The sequence below is a fragment of the Pseudochaenichthys georgianus genome, chromosome 19 (genome assembly GCF_902827115.2).
Source record: "Pseudochaenichthys georgianus chromosome 19, fPseGeo1.2, whole genome shotgun sequence".
Lineage (NCBI taxonomy): Eukaryota > Metazoa > Chordata > Actinopteri > Perciformes > Channichthyidae > Pseudochaenichthys > Pseudochaenichthys georgianus.
The window spans coordinates 12,151,906-12,169,401 of record NC_047521.1 but is presented as its reverse complement, the minus strand read 5'-3'; the positions used below and the strand labels follow the sequence as shown (position 1 = coordinate 12,169,401).

General features: G+C 43.7%; 1 protein-coding gene across 1 annotated transcript in view; it reads left to right on the top strand.

Moving 5' to 3' along the window:
- The window catches only part of sdk2b (sidekick cell adhesion molecule 2b), a 313,948-nt gene that overhangs the window by 291,988 nt on the left and 4,464 nt on the right, over positions 1–17,496 (top strand). Inside the window, 11 exon segments of the mRNA XM_034107489.1 lie at positions 2,952–3,064; positions 3,067–3,091; positions 3,445–3,545; positions 3,547–3,654; positions 4,103–4,126; positions 4,128–4,163; positions 4,165–4,231; positions 5,465–5,629; positions 5,777–5,917; positions 8,075–8,213; positions 13,185–13,314. Coding sequence (XP_033963380.1) covers positions 2,952–3,064; positions 3,067–3,091; positions 3,445–3,545; positions 3,547–3,654; positions 4,103–4,126; positions 4,128–4,163; positions 4,165–4,231; positions 5,465–5,629; positions 5,777–5,917; positions 8,075–8,213; positions 13,185–13,314 — 1,049 coding nt within the window.

The window sequence follows — 17,496 nt, the reverse complement described above, 5'->3', positions numbered from 1 at the left end:
CGCGTCACAGCAAAGAGCATCTTTTAGCCTCTCAGCAGCTAACTCATAGGGAGTTATTGCCGCTACAATTAGTCAACAGAAATGGATCGCCGCATCGAAGACGCGACGGAATGGACCGCATCCTAAGCAGACGAAGCCAGGACGTTCAGGATCACGGAGTTGGAACACTGAGACAGTTTCCCCCTCGACGAAGTGGAAAGGAAAGCCACAATTCACCGTGGCCGCAGGCGGAAACTGATTGACTAGAGCACATCACAGCCAGTTGAGGCGGTAGGCACACTTTCGTTCATTCTGTGTATGTTTTATTTTGGAACACAGTTTGGAAGTGCCGCCGTTAGTCCATTGGGGACTGCTATTTGGCCTGTTTTGTGCGTGCTGGTTATGCCGATATCGGCGAAGGTTTGGATTTCCGGAATTGTTTGTAACGTGCACAGCTGTGATCACTGATCAGGCACCGCGTCTGTGACAAGATTGACATTAGTGAACTGTTTGTGTGCATATTGGAACATGCAAAAATGAGTGACAACAACGAAAATGAGGATGGAGTGGACAGTGTGTTAAATATTGGAAACAGAACTACAAATTTACTTTTCATGGCTCAAGATCCAGAGGAAGCCTTTCAAGAACTGCACCTGCTTATATAAAAGCTCAGGCGGAAGTGGCCGCCCTGATGGTTTTACAAAATCTACTTCAAAAGAAACATGCTTTAGAAAAACAGGAACATGAGCTGAGGAGAAGAAGAGAACAACTGGACCTAGAAGGAGACATCGCCGCCACCATAGCAATGAAGGTTCTTGCTGCATCAAAGAAATCCAGTGTTCTGAGTAGCTGCACTACAGATCTGATGGCAAGCAGTCATATTTTGTAAATGAATTAAGGAAAAGAAAACCCTTCATATCAAAACAGATCCTTTGTACCCCAGCCACAAGTTATATATATATCTGCACCAATCATTCCAGAGCACAGTGTAGCTAATCTAAAAACATCAACAATAACAACCAAGGACAGAGCTGACACTGAAATCATCACATCTACCATAACACTCGAGTCACAACCTCATCCAGTAGAAAGCACATTTGCAACCATGAAAGCGGGACAAATTAAATACGACATGGAAACTAAGATGTACAGAAAAGAACCAGCCTCTTTGCATACAAGTGGCCTTACTGGGGCCGGTGAAGGGGACTGCAAACTCTCAGAGTCAGTGATGGGTGCCAGCAGGACGTCTGTAAGGACAGTGGATATGCTGTGGAAACATCAACTTAAGATGCACTATCCTGAAGGTGGCAGAGACATCCAGAGACTTTCCATGGGGAATCAGCGGTTCCGGGATCCAGTCTTAAATCTGCCAAACTATTGGAAGGCTCAATCACATTAGATTGGAAAAGGACAAGGAAAAAAGGACTTGTACTTGGGATTCAGATGAAGACAAATGGTGGCTTTCTGAACATACCCCTCAGCCAAGTACGCCTTTTTCATGTGGCAGAGAAACTTTTGCCGTGTCTAAATAATTTTACATTTTTGACCTTGCTCCTTGCCCCCTGCATACAGTGACTATGTTTGCACCCTGCACTCACAATACTACACACAGCAGACTTGATTGCTTGTATACTGATATATGAATACTGGATTTAAAACATGATGATCTGCATATCATTAGAATATACAGTGCTTTATTGTAATTGGTTTTGAATAATTATTATAAATTGTTATATAATAATTAGGGGCCGGAATGTAGGAGCCAAAATGCTTGTTTTTGCCTTACTTATTATTTGTATTTCTGTTTGCATCGCGTTTCATTCTTATTGTTTATCACTTCCGGCAATGGTCACGTGGGTGTGGTTTATTGTATTAGTCACCGGTTGGATGCCGGTTGGGAGGATATGAATGTAGGAAGAGGGTGAATTTGCTCCGATACTTTCTGTTGACCGTCAGGTCTGGAGTCGTATATTGTTTGTTTTCGTCTTTATTAAACACCATGGACTACAAATGACTACGGACTCTTATATGGAACGCGTCACAGCAAAAAAGCATCTTTTAGCCTCTCAGCAGCTAACTCATAGGGAGTTATTGCCGCTAGCACATCATATTTATGTGCTGCTGATGCCGGTGTGGAGAACGCAGAGTGTTTTCTCAAAGCGGATGAGTCACGGAGAGGAAAGTATGTGATGCGAACATGATAGCTAAGTGTTGCTGTCAGCATGCCAAACTATGTTAGGCAGAACCACACACGGAGCATACGTTTCTAATCAGCAAACCCACTCGGAACTCTTTTGCTGAATCTCATATTTGCCTGAAAAGTATAGAAATTCTCTGAGCATGCTTTCTCTCTACAGGCACCACAAACAATTGCCCATTACCATCTATCTTTATTTGATATCTTTCTTTCTGTGTCTCTCTCTCTCTATATATTTCTTAAATCGCTGTATAAAAAAGCAATTCTTCAAATGTGTGGTGCATTTAAAGAAAGAAAAAGAGCCTCTTGGTTTCCCTCGTGAGCCATTGTGGTGAGAGGAGGAAACGGATGATGAGCTGGAAGGAGGAGCGCTGTGGATATAGTGATCCCATCTTTCTCAAAGACAAAGGGGCTTTGTATAACTGCAAAGCGTCTCAACTTCTGCTCCACAAGTTTAAAGGCAACAGGGCAAACAGTGTTTGGAGCACAGTGGTGTCACGGGCTCAGTCAGCTGTGAGGGCGCCTGGAGGCTGAAAATTGTCATTGTGAATTCATAGTCCTGTCAGATAATATTTGTTAGCGATCGAGTGGGAGCCATGACCCTTTGTCCTATGGTTACATTTGAGTTGTATGGGCTTCGTATTGAGTTTTCTCTGAAACACAGCCATATGTCCTCAGATGCGTCCCTGGAAGAGCTCCCAAATCCCTTACGCATGCTTGTTTATTGACTACTTCCCATGCATCGTTTAAACCTCTGGTCTCTGGAATGTTCCAGCTCCCAGTGCCCCCAACTTCATCCACTTCAGTGATCTGACCACCACCTCCGTCAACGTATCCTGGGGCGAGCCCACCTTCCCTAATGGCATCATCGAGGGCTACCGTCTGGTCTATACGAACCCTGCACACCGGTAGATGGTGAGCTCTCGTTCTCCCCACTTTTCCCTGCTCTAAATGGCTGCTGATTTCCATAAAAAGCTTTATGCACACGACGAGATCTAATAAATATGCAGATGTTGTTGATCAATTTACTTAACCTGTTCAAAGTCTTGTCGTGTGCATTTTACTTGAGCTTTAAGCTAATCAACATTGACCCTAACAGCTTGCAACCTTTTATCTTCTGTATCATCACAACCTAACTAATATGATTATATAATAATATCAATATAATTATTCCCCCTACTATGTCATGTCTGCGTGTGTGTTTACCTGTGAGCTCCCTCCCTGCTTGGCTTGTGTAAGACCTGCTCTAAATGTGGTTGTTTGTCTAGAGTCCTCAGTGGCGTGTGTCGACTGTCTCCACTCCCCCTCCCCCCCAGGCGTCAGTAAGACAGTGACAGTGGATGTGAAGGGGACCGGCCCCCTCTGGTTGAAAGCTCAGAGACCTGGCCGACGGCATGACCTACAACTTCCGCATCAGAGCCAAGACTTTCATCTACGGGCCTGAGGTGGAGGCCAACATCACCACCGGCCCCGGGAAGGTACAGGCCGATCTGATTATGAAAATTGTTCCAGGATTAAGGATTTACATCTGATTTGTCAAGTCTTGTTTGGTTGACTCATCATCCAATCGCCTGTTGGTGTATTTCTTTGTATATATAGATGGATACCTCTATGTTTAATCTTTTTGCCATTTTGGAAAGTGAAATGAAATGTGACTTACTTATGGACACTAAGGAGTTTTTAAAAAAGCATATGATTTTTTTTATATTACAGTATTATAATAGATACAGTAAAACAAATCAGTAATCTAGCACCCCCATTTATCTCAAATGGTATGATCCTATGCAACATAACCAAATTGTCCCACCATTGAAATAACTTGAAAGTAAGCTTGAAGGTCAAAACCAGCTCCTTAGATCAGAGTGTCTTGTAATAGATCTTTATTTTTTAATTCTTAATTTGAACGTCCTTCTTATTCCTTCCCAGGAGCCCCCGGGACCCCCAGGAGAAACCCTTCATCACTCGCTACGGTTCGGCCCTGACTATCCAACTGGACCAGCGGGGACCCGGGACGGGCTCCCATCAGTCGCTACGTGATCGAGGCCAGACCTTCAGGTGTGTGCTGCAGCGCCTGAGGACACTGCCGATCAAGCACTTTGGTCATCAGTAAACCTTTCCCTAGGCTAGCCCTCCTTGATACTTTAAAATAAGGAAAGTGGTGTAAAGTGTCAACACCTGCGGCCCCCCGAGGGTCTGCCTGTGTTTTAATGGGTTATTGATCCTGGCGCTGCAGTTGAAAAAACAATTGGCATCAGGTTTCCAGTTTTGATTGACAGGCACGGGCAGGGTTAGGGAGGTGATTGGGTGGTAGGTGACTCCCTGATGGGGATGTGTTTCACCACTTTTGAATGAAATAGAAGGGGTACTTAGTGTAGCATCAAGAAGGGTTATTATAATAATAATAATAAAGCTTTATATTTATATAGCACTTTTCATACAGCACATGCAGCTCCAAGTGCTTTACAAATGCCTGGCACACATATAAATAAAAATAAACAACAAGACATTCCCCTCAGATCAGATGTTAAGACCTTTACAATACATGCAAGCACAATTTAACATGTTAACAGGTTTAAGAGACCAAGGAGGTAAAAGGTATGATAATACAAATAAAATTAAATAAATAATGATTTCTCTCGGAAAGATGAGACGCATGACAAGTGAACGATGCAACAATATGAAACACTATAAAATAAAGTGAACATAGGTACCACAAAATACAAAATATAATAGCAATACAAACGTCATAATTATATAAAGGGTGAAGATGGCAAACCAACCTCTCACAACGCCCTCCCCCCTCGTCGTCTTGTGTCCATGTGCCAAGGGCCATAACTCTCTGCCGTATCTAATAACTGGATGACTTGTTTTTATCTTCAAATCAAATGACCACCATTTTCTTACTTTTGCAAAAGTTAAAGCAACCAATGACAGCTGATCTCCCGTGCTAGTTTATGTTTGTGTACCTCACTAAACGAGATGTTGACAAGCGGCGATGTGGAAATAAAGGGCCCCTCTGCCAAGATTTCCAAAGCAAACAACCTTCTTCGTGTGTGAAATATGGCTGCGACACTATTTATGATGTGGATTTGGTTGCTGTAAATGTAACGGGTGCAGTGAAATTGATGGATTGTGTAAATTTGTTGGAATTATGGATTACCCGGGGAGCTGTCAGCCAGCCAGGCCGGAGCCTTGTATCAATCAAACAACCTGTTAACAAGGACATATTGGCACTGTTTAAATGTTTTACATGTTTAATTTTCTCTTAAAACGTAATCTCCATTACAGATGAGGGATTGTGGGATATCCTAATCAAGGACATCCCCAAGGAGGTGACATCACACACATTCAACATGGATATCCTGAAGCAAGGGGTCAGTTACGACTTCAGGGTCATTGGAGTGAACGACTACGGGTACGGCTCCCCCAGTCTGCCTTCTCCTTCGATATCTGGTGAGCTTTCCTACGTTTCTCCATAAATTGGAGAAACATACATTGTCAGACCTATTAATTGAATTCCCTGAGGTCATTCAGGCATCACAGAAATAAGGCCACTTTATTTTTAACAAGCATGCATTCCAATGTGTGTGTTTCGTCCAGCCCAAAAAGTGGCGCCTTTCTACGAGGAGTGGTGGTTTCTGTCGTGGGTGGCTTTGGTGGGGCTCATCTTCATCCTGCTGCTGGTCTTCATCCTCATTATCAGAGGCCAGAGCAAGAAGTACGCCAAGAAGTCCGAATCAGGTGAGTGCACACAAATACTTCCAGCGTTTCTAACTAGACTTGGAAACTGTAAGAGGGGCCGGGAATCTGATTAGGAAACATGTTCTTATTAAAGATTCTCACTTAATAAGGGGATTTAATGATTTGCCGGTTTCAAAAATTGAGCGTCAAACTTAGTTAACTTTTTTTTGACTGATTTAGATAATTGACAAAGTAGAGGGAGAATAAAAGAACGAGAGAAGAGGTCCATTCAGTGAAGCTCTGACATCAGCGGGTTTTACCCTCGGCTCAGCACTTCTGCTTTAGCTGTTTAGCTGCCAGGCATGGGAGGGGGGAGGGGAGGGGGGTCCCTGCGGGTCACTGCCCATCTTTCTGACTGACAGGGGGAAAACAAGGGGGTTCCTTCTCCCTCTAACAAAGACGCTCTCAAGCCTCCATATTCCCCTGCAGGAATCTGGCCCCCGGCCATGGACCTACCCAAGAGTTTTATTTTCTCCGTGTTTGTGTGACCATCAATTGACCTCGAGTAGCCCTGGAGCTACCGCTGCGGTCCCGGCCTCGCTGCGGTCCCTCATAAGTCTGAGGATGACTAAAAGTGTTTTAAACCTGTAGCATGGCCACAACAGTGCCTCCAAACATTAATCCTACTGCACAGCAGGGCAAGTCTGTCACTCTCGGCCTTTACAGTTGGCGCTTTGATTAATCGCGAGAGACACCAGGGAGTCGCTGCGTTATTGCCTATTCATGTGTGATCCACAGACAGTGTTTACACAGAGGCCCCACTCATTTATCATATTCTGAGTGTGTACATGTCCTCCTCTGTGTTTGCATTTACAAATGTCATTTGTATTCCTGACCGATTATATATTTTTTTGACTCTTTAAAAAACATTCCTCAATTTGTGTTGGACTATCCTGTATAACCTGTATAGTTTCCACCGGTGGTATATTCAAGAATAATCAAATACTTTAGACTAATAACCTATTGTTTTGTGTCACATGTTTGTATTATTGACCTCACTAAAAAGTGACCTTGTTTGTCAATGCGTGCCATTACGAAAACTAAAAGTATAGATAACACTTAAACCTTATGTGTTAATAATAATGTAATTACGGTTGAATATGGGTGTAACATGTGTGGTTCATAGGTGCAATGTGGGTCTAATGACAGTAATATGTTAATATAGGTGTATTAATGTTGTAACATGGGTTTAATAGGTGTGTATTCATATGTACTATGGATATAAAAAGGGGTGTAATAACTGTTACTATGATGTTCTACAGGTGTTACATGGGTGTAATATGGGTCTCATAACGATGTAATATAGGTGTAACATTGGTACAAAATCAGACTGAAAGGAGTAAATCCACATTTTGAGAAATTCTAAGGGTTCGATAAGAAGCTGTAACACCACTCTCGTTGATAAAAGGCTACTGCTAGCGGCCGGTTAGCGGCCGGTTAGCTTATTGAACAAGACTGGAAACGGGGGAAGCAGCTAGCCCTGCTCCGTGTGAAAGTAACTAAATCGGTAAACCAGCATCTCTTAAACTCACTAATTACCACCACCAGGCTAGCGTTCCCCATGTTTTCACTCTGAATGCTAAGCTCCAGCTAAACCCTCGTGTATTATTCATTTTTGTTGTGTAACTCTCACCGAACAAACAGAATAAGCATATTTCCCAAAGTGATGAACTATTTGCCTTTAAATCACAAATATTAGTTCTATAGTTGAATCTCTTTAAACTTGAAAACAAATAAAGTCAAAGCGTTTGCGGTTACCTTGTCCTCGAACAATAATGTTGTTGTTGTTCTAAGACACACCTTTTTGAACCTATGATTTTACAGTTATGATGTATACAGCTCTGGAAGGAAAATGTTTCTAATGGTCCACATATGAAGACCTGAAAGACATGACATATCATTTCCTCATGACAACTTCCCTCAAAGACTTCAAACATCTCTATGATTTACTCACTCGTTGCTTTCCTTTAGTTGGTCCATATTCCCATTTAGCAACAGTTCCATGTAATCATCCGTCTATGTTCCATCCTTCCTAACTCCTAATGTTGTTCACTCACTTGCCCACAAGTCATTGGTCGGCCCCCTCCATCCTCCCGGGCACTAACCTGCATGTCCACCTGGCCTGTGGTCACACAGTGTCTCTGTACGTGTGTCCAGGAAACAACTCCAACTGTAACGCTCTGACCCACGGAGACATGGTCAGTCTGGACGAAGGCCGCTTCCCCGCTCTGGCACTCAACAACCGAAGGCTGTCTGTGAAGAACTCTTTCTGCCGGAAGAACGGCGTCTACACCAGGTGAGAGATTTAAGCAGCTTTAAAGTGCAGATTCTAATTCAACTAGAAGCTTCATTTCAGGGCAATAATGAGATGTATTATATGGTGTTATAATTGGCTTAGCCATAGAATCTTCACATCATACCCGAATACATTTTTAGCTCTCTTCCTCCTGACAATCCTCATCTGCCGCTTTTTCAACGTTTCATATAAAAAGACTCGCCAAGGATTTAATGATGCTGCTCTATTCAGTGCGTCCCAGCTGTAACACGCAGAACGTTGAGAACACGATATAGTTTTAACGCCACTCACTCCTACTGACACCGAAGGGACTGTCATAGGTCCAATTTTGAACCATTTGCATTAGACCAGTAACAGTTTAGGACGGGCCGAAAGTAGTGGCAGATTGTGTGTGTTTAGAATTCTGATATTTAGATGTTTTGCGACAGGTGCACTCTGATGTGCACCGAAAAACAAATTAGCCTCCTCTGTATGAGCCTGCATGTCCATACAAGGCTTTGTGTATGAGAATGTGAGAGAAAGTAGTTTTGAAGGTGTGTATGCAAGTGTGGCCTTGAGGATAGTTCAAAGCAGCTCCCGGGTCTTTGAGGGGCTTCCAGCAGCTTCCTATTATGTCTCTGGGCTTGAAGGGGGGAAGCAGGGAAGGACAGAATGCACAGATGTACTTTTCAGACTCGGCGCTCTTTGAACTCGGCCTAAGCGAAGGAACCCAATTCCCAACACCTGAGCCCCCCCCCCAACCCTGATTATAGATTAATGCCATGACTTGATCTCCGGTCTCAGAATACCAAAGGCAGGATAAGTCCTCCACCTGATACCAGGATCACCAAATCAAACATTCCTAATCCTCCAGCCTTCATTGTGATTCAGCGCCGTGTCAGACGGGAAATGCCATTTCGGTTTTCTTTCAGGTACAGAAAGATTCTCTGTACGCAGAACATTTCCCCAAAGTCTTCCAAAAGGGTCAATATATGCATGACCGTCAATTCAATTACAATCGCAGGGAAGTCAATGCAGTTCACTTTGCGTGACTGACAACTTCATCTATCGCCACTCGAATTGTCAGTCTGCATTGTTATCACTGTAAAGAGGTTCAAATGAAGACTTGGAATAGTACTTGAATTATCTGTTCCACAACACATTGTCGATTCTGGTTAACAATAAACAATTTAGGGCCCATGTCCACATGGGCGCCTTACTCTGAGCGCCATTGTCTATTTTAAATTGATTTGAACGAGTGGAAGCCGCCTTTCACAGAAAAAGGGCAGTGCCAAGCGCCTGTTTCCCAAGTGCTCCAGCTTTTTTGTGCCGCCGCTCCAACTTGAAAATATTCAACTTTTCAGAAAAGCACCGAGACGTCACTGTACAAAAGCTTGTGTTTGTTTTTTGGGTTTTTAGTTTCCCTTCATCCCTTGCTCTGTGGCTGTCCGACAGGGAAATGACAACATGGTGTACACATTGTGAGAGCAAGAATCTTCCAGTTGGGATTAGTAAAAAGATACGGGTATGTATTGTAGCAACAAACGGGTCCAATCCATGCTAGCTTATCGTATATAACGACGGCATACTTTATCGATATGATCCTTGTCCTTGAAACAAGGAAAGGATTTTTTTTTGGATGAAAACGTCAGCTCCTTTCTGCCAGAGAAATGTGCCGTGTTATACACGGGCCCTAAAGTATCACGTCCTCCCACGCTTGATGTAAGACATTAGCAATCTGACAGCACATAAACTCTGGAGTCCAAATGTGTTTCCAATTTGAGCTTCCCACACCCAGACGATCAATGTTTTACTGCCTTAAGATAAAGAGGGATGGAATTAACACCATTATTCCCGTATGGCTTTGTATCACTCTCTTTCATTAGTTTTGAAACTGACTTTGTCGCTCTGGTTTGGGGTCTGAGGAGGTCCTGGTGAAGTAATTCAGTGTAGATGAACACGGTTTGAAACGCTGTTGAATGACAAAGCTCTTGAACACTTCCGACATGTTAATGAGTCCCTGCAGGCGACTGTAGCAAGAGGAGAGCCTGATGATGAGTATAGACCAGGGGCGGATTTGATTCCCCCCCCCCGGTCCTCGTTTCTTACCCGACGTACTGCTGACTGCATTTTGCTGCGAGAGGATTAAGTGGAGCCTTCTTTATCCAAGTGAGAGAGCTGATAAATAATGCACGCCTCACTTACCAGTGTATGAGAGTCAAGGGGAAGAGGTGAGAGTGGGCTGAGCTTTCTCAATGTTTTTAAACAGGCAGTTTATCATACTGTCTCGCTGGCCTCCCCATTGCATTTATTCACACTGGCTCCAGCTCTGTGTATGACTGTGTTTTATAAAGGGGGGAGGGGGGGGGGGGCTCGCTGTAAGGACTGCAGAGGAATGGGAGTTGGTAAAGGTTACACTGAAGAGTCCTTGAGGAATAAGTGCAGATTGGAATTCCGAGCTGTGATTCAAACTTTGTTGCAACATGTTCGAAGTTGGACTGCTTCTTAGAAAGAATGTGCCCCGAGGGGTTTGACTTTAAACCATTATTTTTACAGAGTCGCAAATGAAAAAAAAGCATGCGTTTTTATCTTGCTAATACAGCCAACTGTTAGTTTAGAAACTCACTTCAAAGTATTGAAAATAATGTTTTAATTTGAGTTATTAATCAACAACTATTAAATGGTGTCATCATTACCTTTATTGATGAATGATACAATTACTGCAATTATATCCCTTAAATGCATCATTTGCGAACAGTTTCACGTATATAAGTGCTAATAACAACAACAACAAAGAGAACATTACGAAGCACTAAGTACAGAAAAGATGTCCTTAATACAGTGAAGCCCACTAAGCATTTACTGTCATACCTAAGTGATGACATGAGATACAAATAGATGCATATCATGCAACAACAACAACTTGCATATATGAACACACACACCATCTGCGTGCATTCCACCCAGCCGTCTCACATGGGGCACCGAGCGCATATTCTTTTCTAGTAAGATAGGTAACACATCCCACATCCCCCAGCCAAGTCGTAATATATCTGCGTAAACTGACACACTTAAACTCTGTAGAACATCTTCAAACCAACATCGACGAATGAGACGACATGTAGAACATCATAGCTCGTAGCTCTCTGCACATGCTTCACTCCTCCACTCAAGTTAAGTGAATCAACTTTAGTTTAAGCTCATTGAGCGTAATTGAATTACAGTTTGCTTTGTGATTTCCCAGTGGAGTGTTCCATTTCCTCCACGCCGCACGCGGAACGCCAGCCCTCGTGAAGACAGCTGGAATTTAGCCACAACATTTTTGAAATGCTTTCAGGATGCATTTATTTGGAGAAATGCTCATGTGGTTTTGACATGTACATCGGCTGTGTGTGCCGCAGCTCCACTCCACTGGCAGCGAGTGGCGGCCGACACTCTGGCTGCAGAGTCAACAGGAGTCAGTGTGTCCCCGTGGTCTCTGCCAGACCAGCACCGATCAGCAGAAACAGATGGGTGTTTGTTTAGCAGCACCGGCGACAGTGGAAAATGGAGAAGCTCTTTTCCCCTCTCATATTTACTTACAGAACTCTTGGCTACAGCATACCATTTTAGGAAATGTTTTTCCAGTTTTTCATCTTTCTCTGGTCTCATTTTTCTCCTTCCTCCTTTCTCTCAGCTTTAATGTTCGCTCAACACCTCTCCGCCTTATACTCGTATCTCTCAAAAATGCATCTACATATTTGATCCTCCGCAGTATGCCAGTCGCCCTTTAATCCGCACAATGCACAGAAGGATCTACTAACATTTTCCAGAGCAGAGCCTTATGCAGCCGGTTGTATGATGAGCCCTTCAGCACCGCAAGAGTTCAGTTCAGACTCTAGTCACAAGGGCCCAGTGGTTTGACATTCCACAGCCCACATTGAGCACTGAATGAGGTGGAATTATTACATCCAGAAGAGAGGCTTCAGGGCGCCATCTCATGAGTGTCCCATGATTCTCATCAGGCTGCACACACACACACACACACACACACACACACACACACACACACACACACACACACACACACACACACACACACACACACACACACACACACACACACACACACACACGCCAACTGGAGAGGAAGCGCCTTCTGAAGTGTCATTGCAATGAATCGGGGCTGACTGGACTCACTAAGAGGCTTTATTCACAGAAAGTGCTTCAATATGATTTCCGAATACAATAAAGAAGGCCAAATAGTTTTTTATAAACTTAACAACTTTGGCCTTATTTGAAAAACAGTTTTTCTGGTTATCGTAGCATTTACACACAAGTAACCCCCCCCCCCCCCCCCCCCCCCCCCCTCAACCAACTTCCTCCTGACTGCTTTTCTGTTTTGTTTTGTTTCCTTGTTTCTTTTTGGTCTCGTTTTGTTTGTCTACCCTCCCTCCCAAATGTAAAGCGTCTTTGGGTTCAAGAAAAGCGCTATAGAAATATAATTTATTATTATTACAAGTAACTACTAAGATTTAAACATCAATACAACAGAGTGTAGCTTTAGGTCCTGGTGAGACATGTAAATCCAATACAGGAAGTCCAGCTTGAGTAACCGATCTGTGAATGTGAAGGCTTATGAATTGCCAAAACATTGCACAGCTGTGGAAATACTAAGAGACAGGCTTTCACAACTCTGTAAAGTTATTATGGCGCAATAGTAGCAAAGATTTAGCATTAGCAAACATGTCCAACCAACTTTATTTGATCAGAAGTGTCAGAAAGAATCCCTTAATGCGCAGTTCAACTTTGCCCAACAATTATTACAAATACAGTAAGTCAAAGCAACACAAGGAAGTGTGTCTACAACTCGTCACTTTTGACCCATCACGTTGGAATGACGGCAAACACTTGCATTATCTTACATTAAAACAATAAAAGGGTCGACACAATTCTTTGCTAAGGGCATCAATCATCTGAGTTATCCTCATGTCTGTATGTCTCTTGGCCCAGGTCTCCTCCTAGGCCCAGTCCAGGCAGCTTACACTACTCAGACGAAGACGTCAGCACAAAGTACAACGACCTGATCCCCGCGGAGAGCAGCAGCCTGACTGAGAAGCCCTCCGAAATCTCAGACTCACAGGTGCAGTAGCAACTCTTGATGTTTTTCTATGTCTTGTCTTGTCTCTGTGTCAAATGTTCACCGTCTGTCTGCATTAAGTGTGTATTTCCTAAATGTGTGTACCCGTCTGTGTGTGTGTCATCTCCTTGAATTCTTCTGGAATTCAGCTTTGCATCGTCGGCTGTACTGTGTCCGTCCATACTGTCCACATGGTGTCTTTTCCTTGTCACTCACCTGAATGCAGTCGGGTCATAAGATATAGCTACAGTAATGCACAAGGAGATATGAGAGATTAATGACTCTGCGTTTTTAGACCAGGCAGTGACATGTGGAGAATGTCACTCTGGGAACATTCACCTGCGATCCAGGCCACTGCACTCAGCCACAGCAGGAGTTATGTAAGCCGGGGGGGGGGGGGGGGGTCATAAGTAGTAATATCATAGTTTTGAATGAATATTTAAAGTGCTTTAAGAACACTGTCAGGGCCAATAGATTAACATGTTTTTCTAGAATGTCTACTCCAGCATTTGCCAATCTGCTTTTGCCCAGTAAATGAGATCAATCTATAAATGGTGACGTTCTCTTTCCGTCTGTTTCTGTCTTCCCATTGACCCAGCCTCGTGTTTCTACATCCTGACTTCAATGTTTTTTCCATTTCAGGATTTTCTTTTATCCTCACTTCTTTTATCTGGTTTGTTTGTTCCCCGATGTCTTAAATGCATACATGTTTTTTCAGTTCTTGCCTATGTGCTCCCTCCCTGTGGTTTGGGGGGAACCATCTTGCAGTCTGGTTTTGATCCTTGTCAGATGAAAGCGTCGGGGGGGGCCTGTAAATGGTCCTGAATTCCCTTGCTTTCAAGGCGTCCTTCAGTGTTTTCTTTTATCTACAAATTCTTCTACTCCAGGCATTTCTCAAATGATCTCGGGACATCTCTCGGCTACATGCGTCCCTAGTGTGAATTCCGCAGTCACACATCTCTCCCCACCTGGCCTTATCGGGCCCTGAGTCCCATTTCCAGATCAAATGAAAATCTCCCTACAATGAATCGTTACGGACAGGACCTTTCGCAGCACGATAACATCCCCCTCGTATTAATCATTTCATCACCTGTCTGACATATCTACCGTTCGCACTTGGGTATTGTCAAACATGGCCTTAATGCAGTGCCCGCCCCCTCAGTCTGAAGTGGGGACCCCCACCTGCTGCCACGCCACACGTCCAAGGTGCTGACGTTGGCTTTGATGGGCTACACCGCACAGACCCCCGCCTGTTACCTCTGCCATGCCCCTGACAGGCCACCGTATCAGCACCCAACGGTGTTTTGAAAAAAAATCCAGGAATGCTCTTTGAAGTTTTATTGAGTGGATAACTCTGAGCTATCAGAATGACATTGTGCCGTCTGTCCTCTTTAATCCCCGGAGGCTCCGCCAGCAGGTATAAGTTGACTATTGTACTCCTCCTCAAGAGGGGATTTGGAGAGACTTGGCGAGGCAACAAGGCCACCATTACTGATCCGCTCCCCTGCAGGTAGTTCCATATTGACTTTTTCCATTACAAGTATAGGCTTTCTGATTCAGCCCTGCCTTCTTGTGTCATTCAAGGCTGAAAATGGTCAAAGATGGATGATCTCATCTCTGAGTCACACACGGATTGTAAATCATGCCCTCTCTGCAGAGTGGCATTCCATGGGAGACAAATGAAAATGTCTGCTTTCTGTTACATGCTTTTTTCTCACTCTGTGCCTCTGTCTCTCTCACTCTGTCTTTCTCCACCTTCCCACTCCCTGTCTCTGGCTACTGTCACTTCTTTGGTTGGAGCTCTACTGAGAATACTTTGAGTAATGTTTGGATTGTCTCTAGTGACAACGCACCACTTTGTGTTGACTGGCCCAGTCTGAAGAATGATATCACAACCCAGAATAAAAGAAGATTATGACCACAATAAACAATGTTATAATAGTTTTAAGGTGTCTGTAACAGAAGATGGTCAGAGACAAAAGTTGAAGTGAGAACTAACCACTATGTTCCCTTAGCGTACGGAAAAGTGACAAATTAACTGGAAAAAAGGGAAAGAAATCAGAACAAAAGCACTCTCATTTGAATCCTCCAGTCTGTGACATCACTAAAGCCCAACAACATCTGAAATCCCTTTAATCATGGTTGTTCTGATTGAAGCCACATACATTATAAGCAGCAAGAGGTGTTTGGCACTCTATATGCCTTGATGATGACACAAAACAACTTCACTTTGATGCAGCAGGCCAAAAACACATTTTCCCATTCCTGTTCTTCCTCCACTCTAATCTTTTTTTTCTACACAGACATTTCTGCAAGCTCAAAAAAATGTAGGTACTATGAATGTCTCCGGATATTTTTAAATCCCCCTCGAGCCCCACATGTACTGTCTTTGTCTCCCGGGCCCCCTGCTGTGTTCACTTCATCAATGAGAGTGACATAGACAGCCCCCCCCCCCCCCTCATTGCAATAATCCATAACTAGAGGACAAAGGACTGACCCACTCTGAGGTATTGGGGTATGCATTCATTTAGTGGGTGGGGGGATGGGGGCCATGCTTGCCCTGAGATTGTTCTTTCAGTCTCATACTCTTGTTTAAACATTAGGAAGGTACATTCTTACTTCTTATAAAAGTTCTTTTTAAAATAATGTGTAACAGCTTTGGCCATAAATATAGATTACAGACAAGAATAGCTTGATACGACTGCATTTGCCATTTTCAGTTGAACTCTCTCTAGACTGAGGTCATAGGTCAAAGTTCATGAGATAGGTCATCTCAACACCTGCCATATTTGCTGATAATTACCAATGTCTCTACATTACATAGTGATTCTAGCACAAAGCACATCATTTCTTCCTCTGTCCTAAATTGATCTCCCTCCTACGATGATAACAATCGCAATCAGGAACACAGGGCAACTGTATTATGCTGCTGTTAAATAACCTACTGTCAAGAGGGTTCACCGGTTAATTAGATGGATGTCTTCATCTCTTTCGCTGCCTAATTTAACATTGTAACAATGAGAAAATGTTTAATAATTGTCTTTGGCAGGCTGCTATGTGTCTGTCTTACACATCACCGTGCAAAAGTGAGACAGCGGTTCCCTAGAGGCTGAGGTGCAACGCTGCATTTCATGCCTTAAGCCTGCTTCTGTCACAGCATTCAGCTCTGGAAATGAGCTCGTAATGAGTCGGAGTGGGGAGCTGCTTCACGGGCCGTGCCGCCCCACAGGCAAATGATTAAGCATGGCGGTGGTGGCGAAGTCGATAGGGACTTGGCTTGGCAACTGGAAGGTCACCAGTTCAAGTACCGGAAAGACCAAGTGCTACCGAGGTGTCCCTGAGCAAGGCACCGTTCCCTACACTGCTCCCCGGGCGCCGTTCAAAATGGCAGCACACTGCTCCTAACACTAGGATGGGTCAAATGCAGAGAAACAATTTCCCCACGAGGGATCAATAAAAGTCCATCTCCACTGTCGATTCCCCAATTGGATCGTTGAGTTATTTCTATTAAAGACTGCTGATGAACCGACAGAAGGACAGATTGCAGCGGTTTTTGTATGTAGAACATTCCAAGGGTCAGAACACCACGGCCAGGCAGGAGAGGGTCGCAATGCACTGTGAACACTTGGTCTATACTTCTTATCACAACCACACACTCACAACAAGAGTGGCGACTCTCTCATTGCAGCGTGAGATCTTTCACAGTGAGGCAATACCACTTGAAGTGGATCGGCATGTCCTGTTGGACCACTGCGATGGATCTTGTTGTTGTGTTGCTAAACACTGGCATGACTTGAATGCTTTTCAACGCTGGTTGGCCTCAAGTGTTTACAACTGGGTAACAATATTGCCAATGGACAACACGCACACGGAAAGCCACTGATGCTGGCATATCCCTGCTCTCCTTAGCGAGAGGAACAACAATATACAACAATCTAAACAAAGAGAAAGTATAATCATAAGAGCCACACTTTGCTTTGATTAGTTTATAGAAGAATGGGAATCAATTCCCTTGTTGTTTAGAACCAACAAGATCAAAAAAGCAGGATATCCAAAACAAGCGTCTGTTTGGACATGTATAAACTCTACGAAAGGAAAAAGTCTTATATAGGGTTTGGCATAGGGGACGTGCAACATGTTGAGGCTGAGAGAAATCTGAGCCTACTGCCATATGTATCACATATG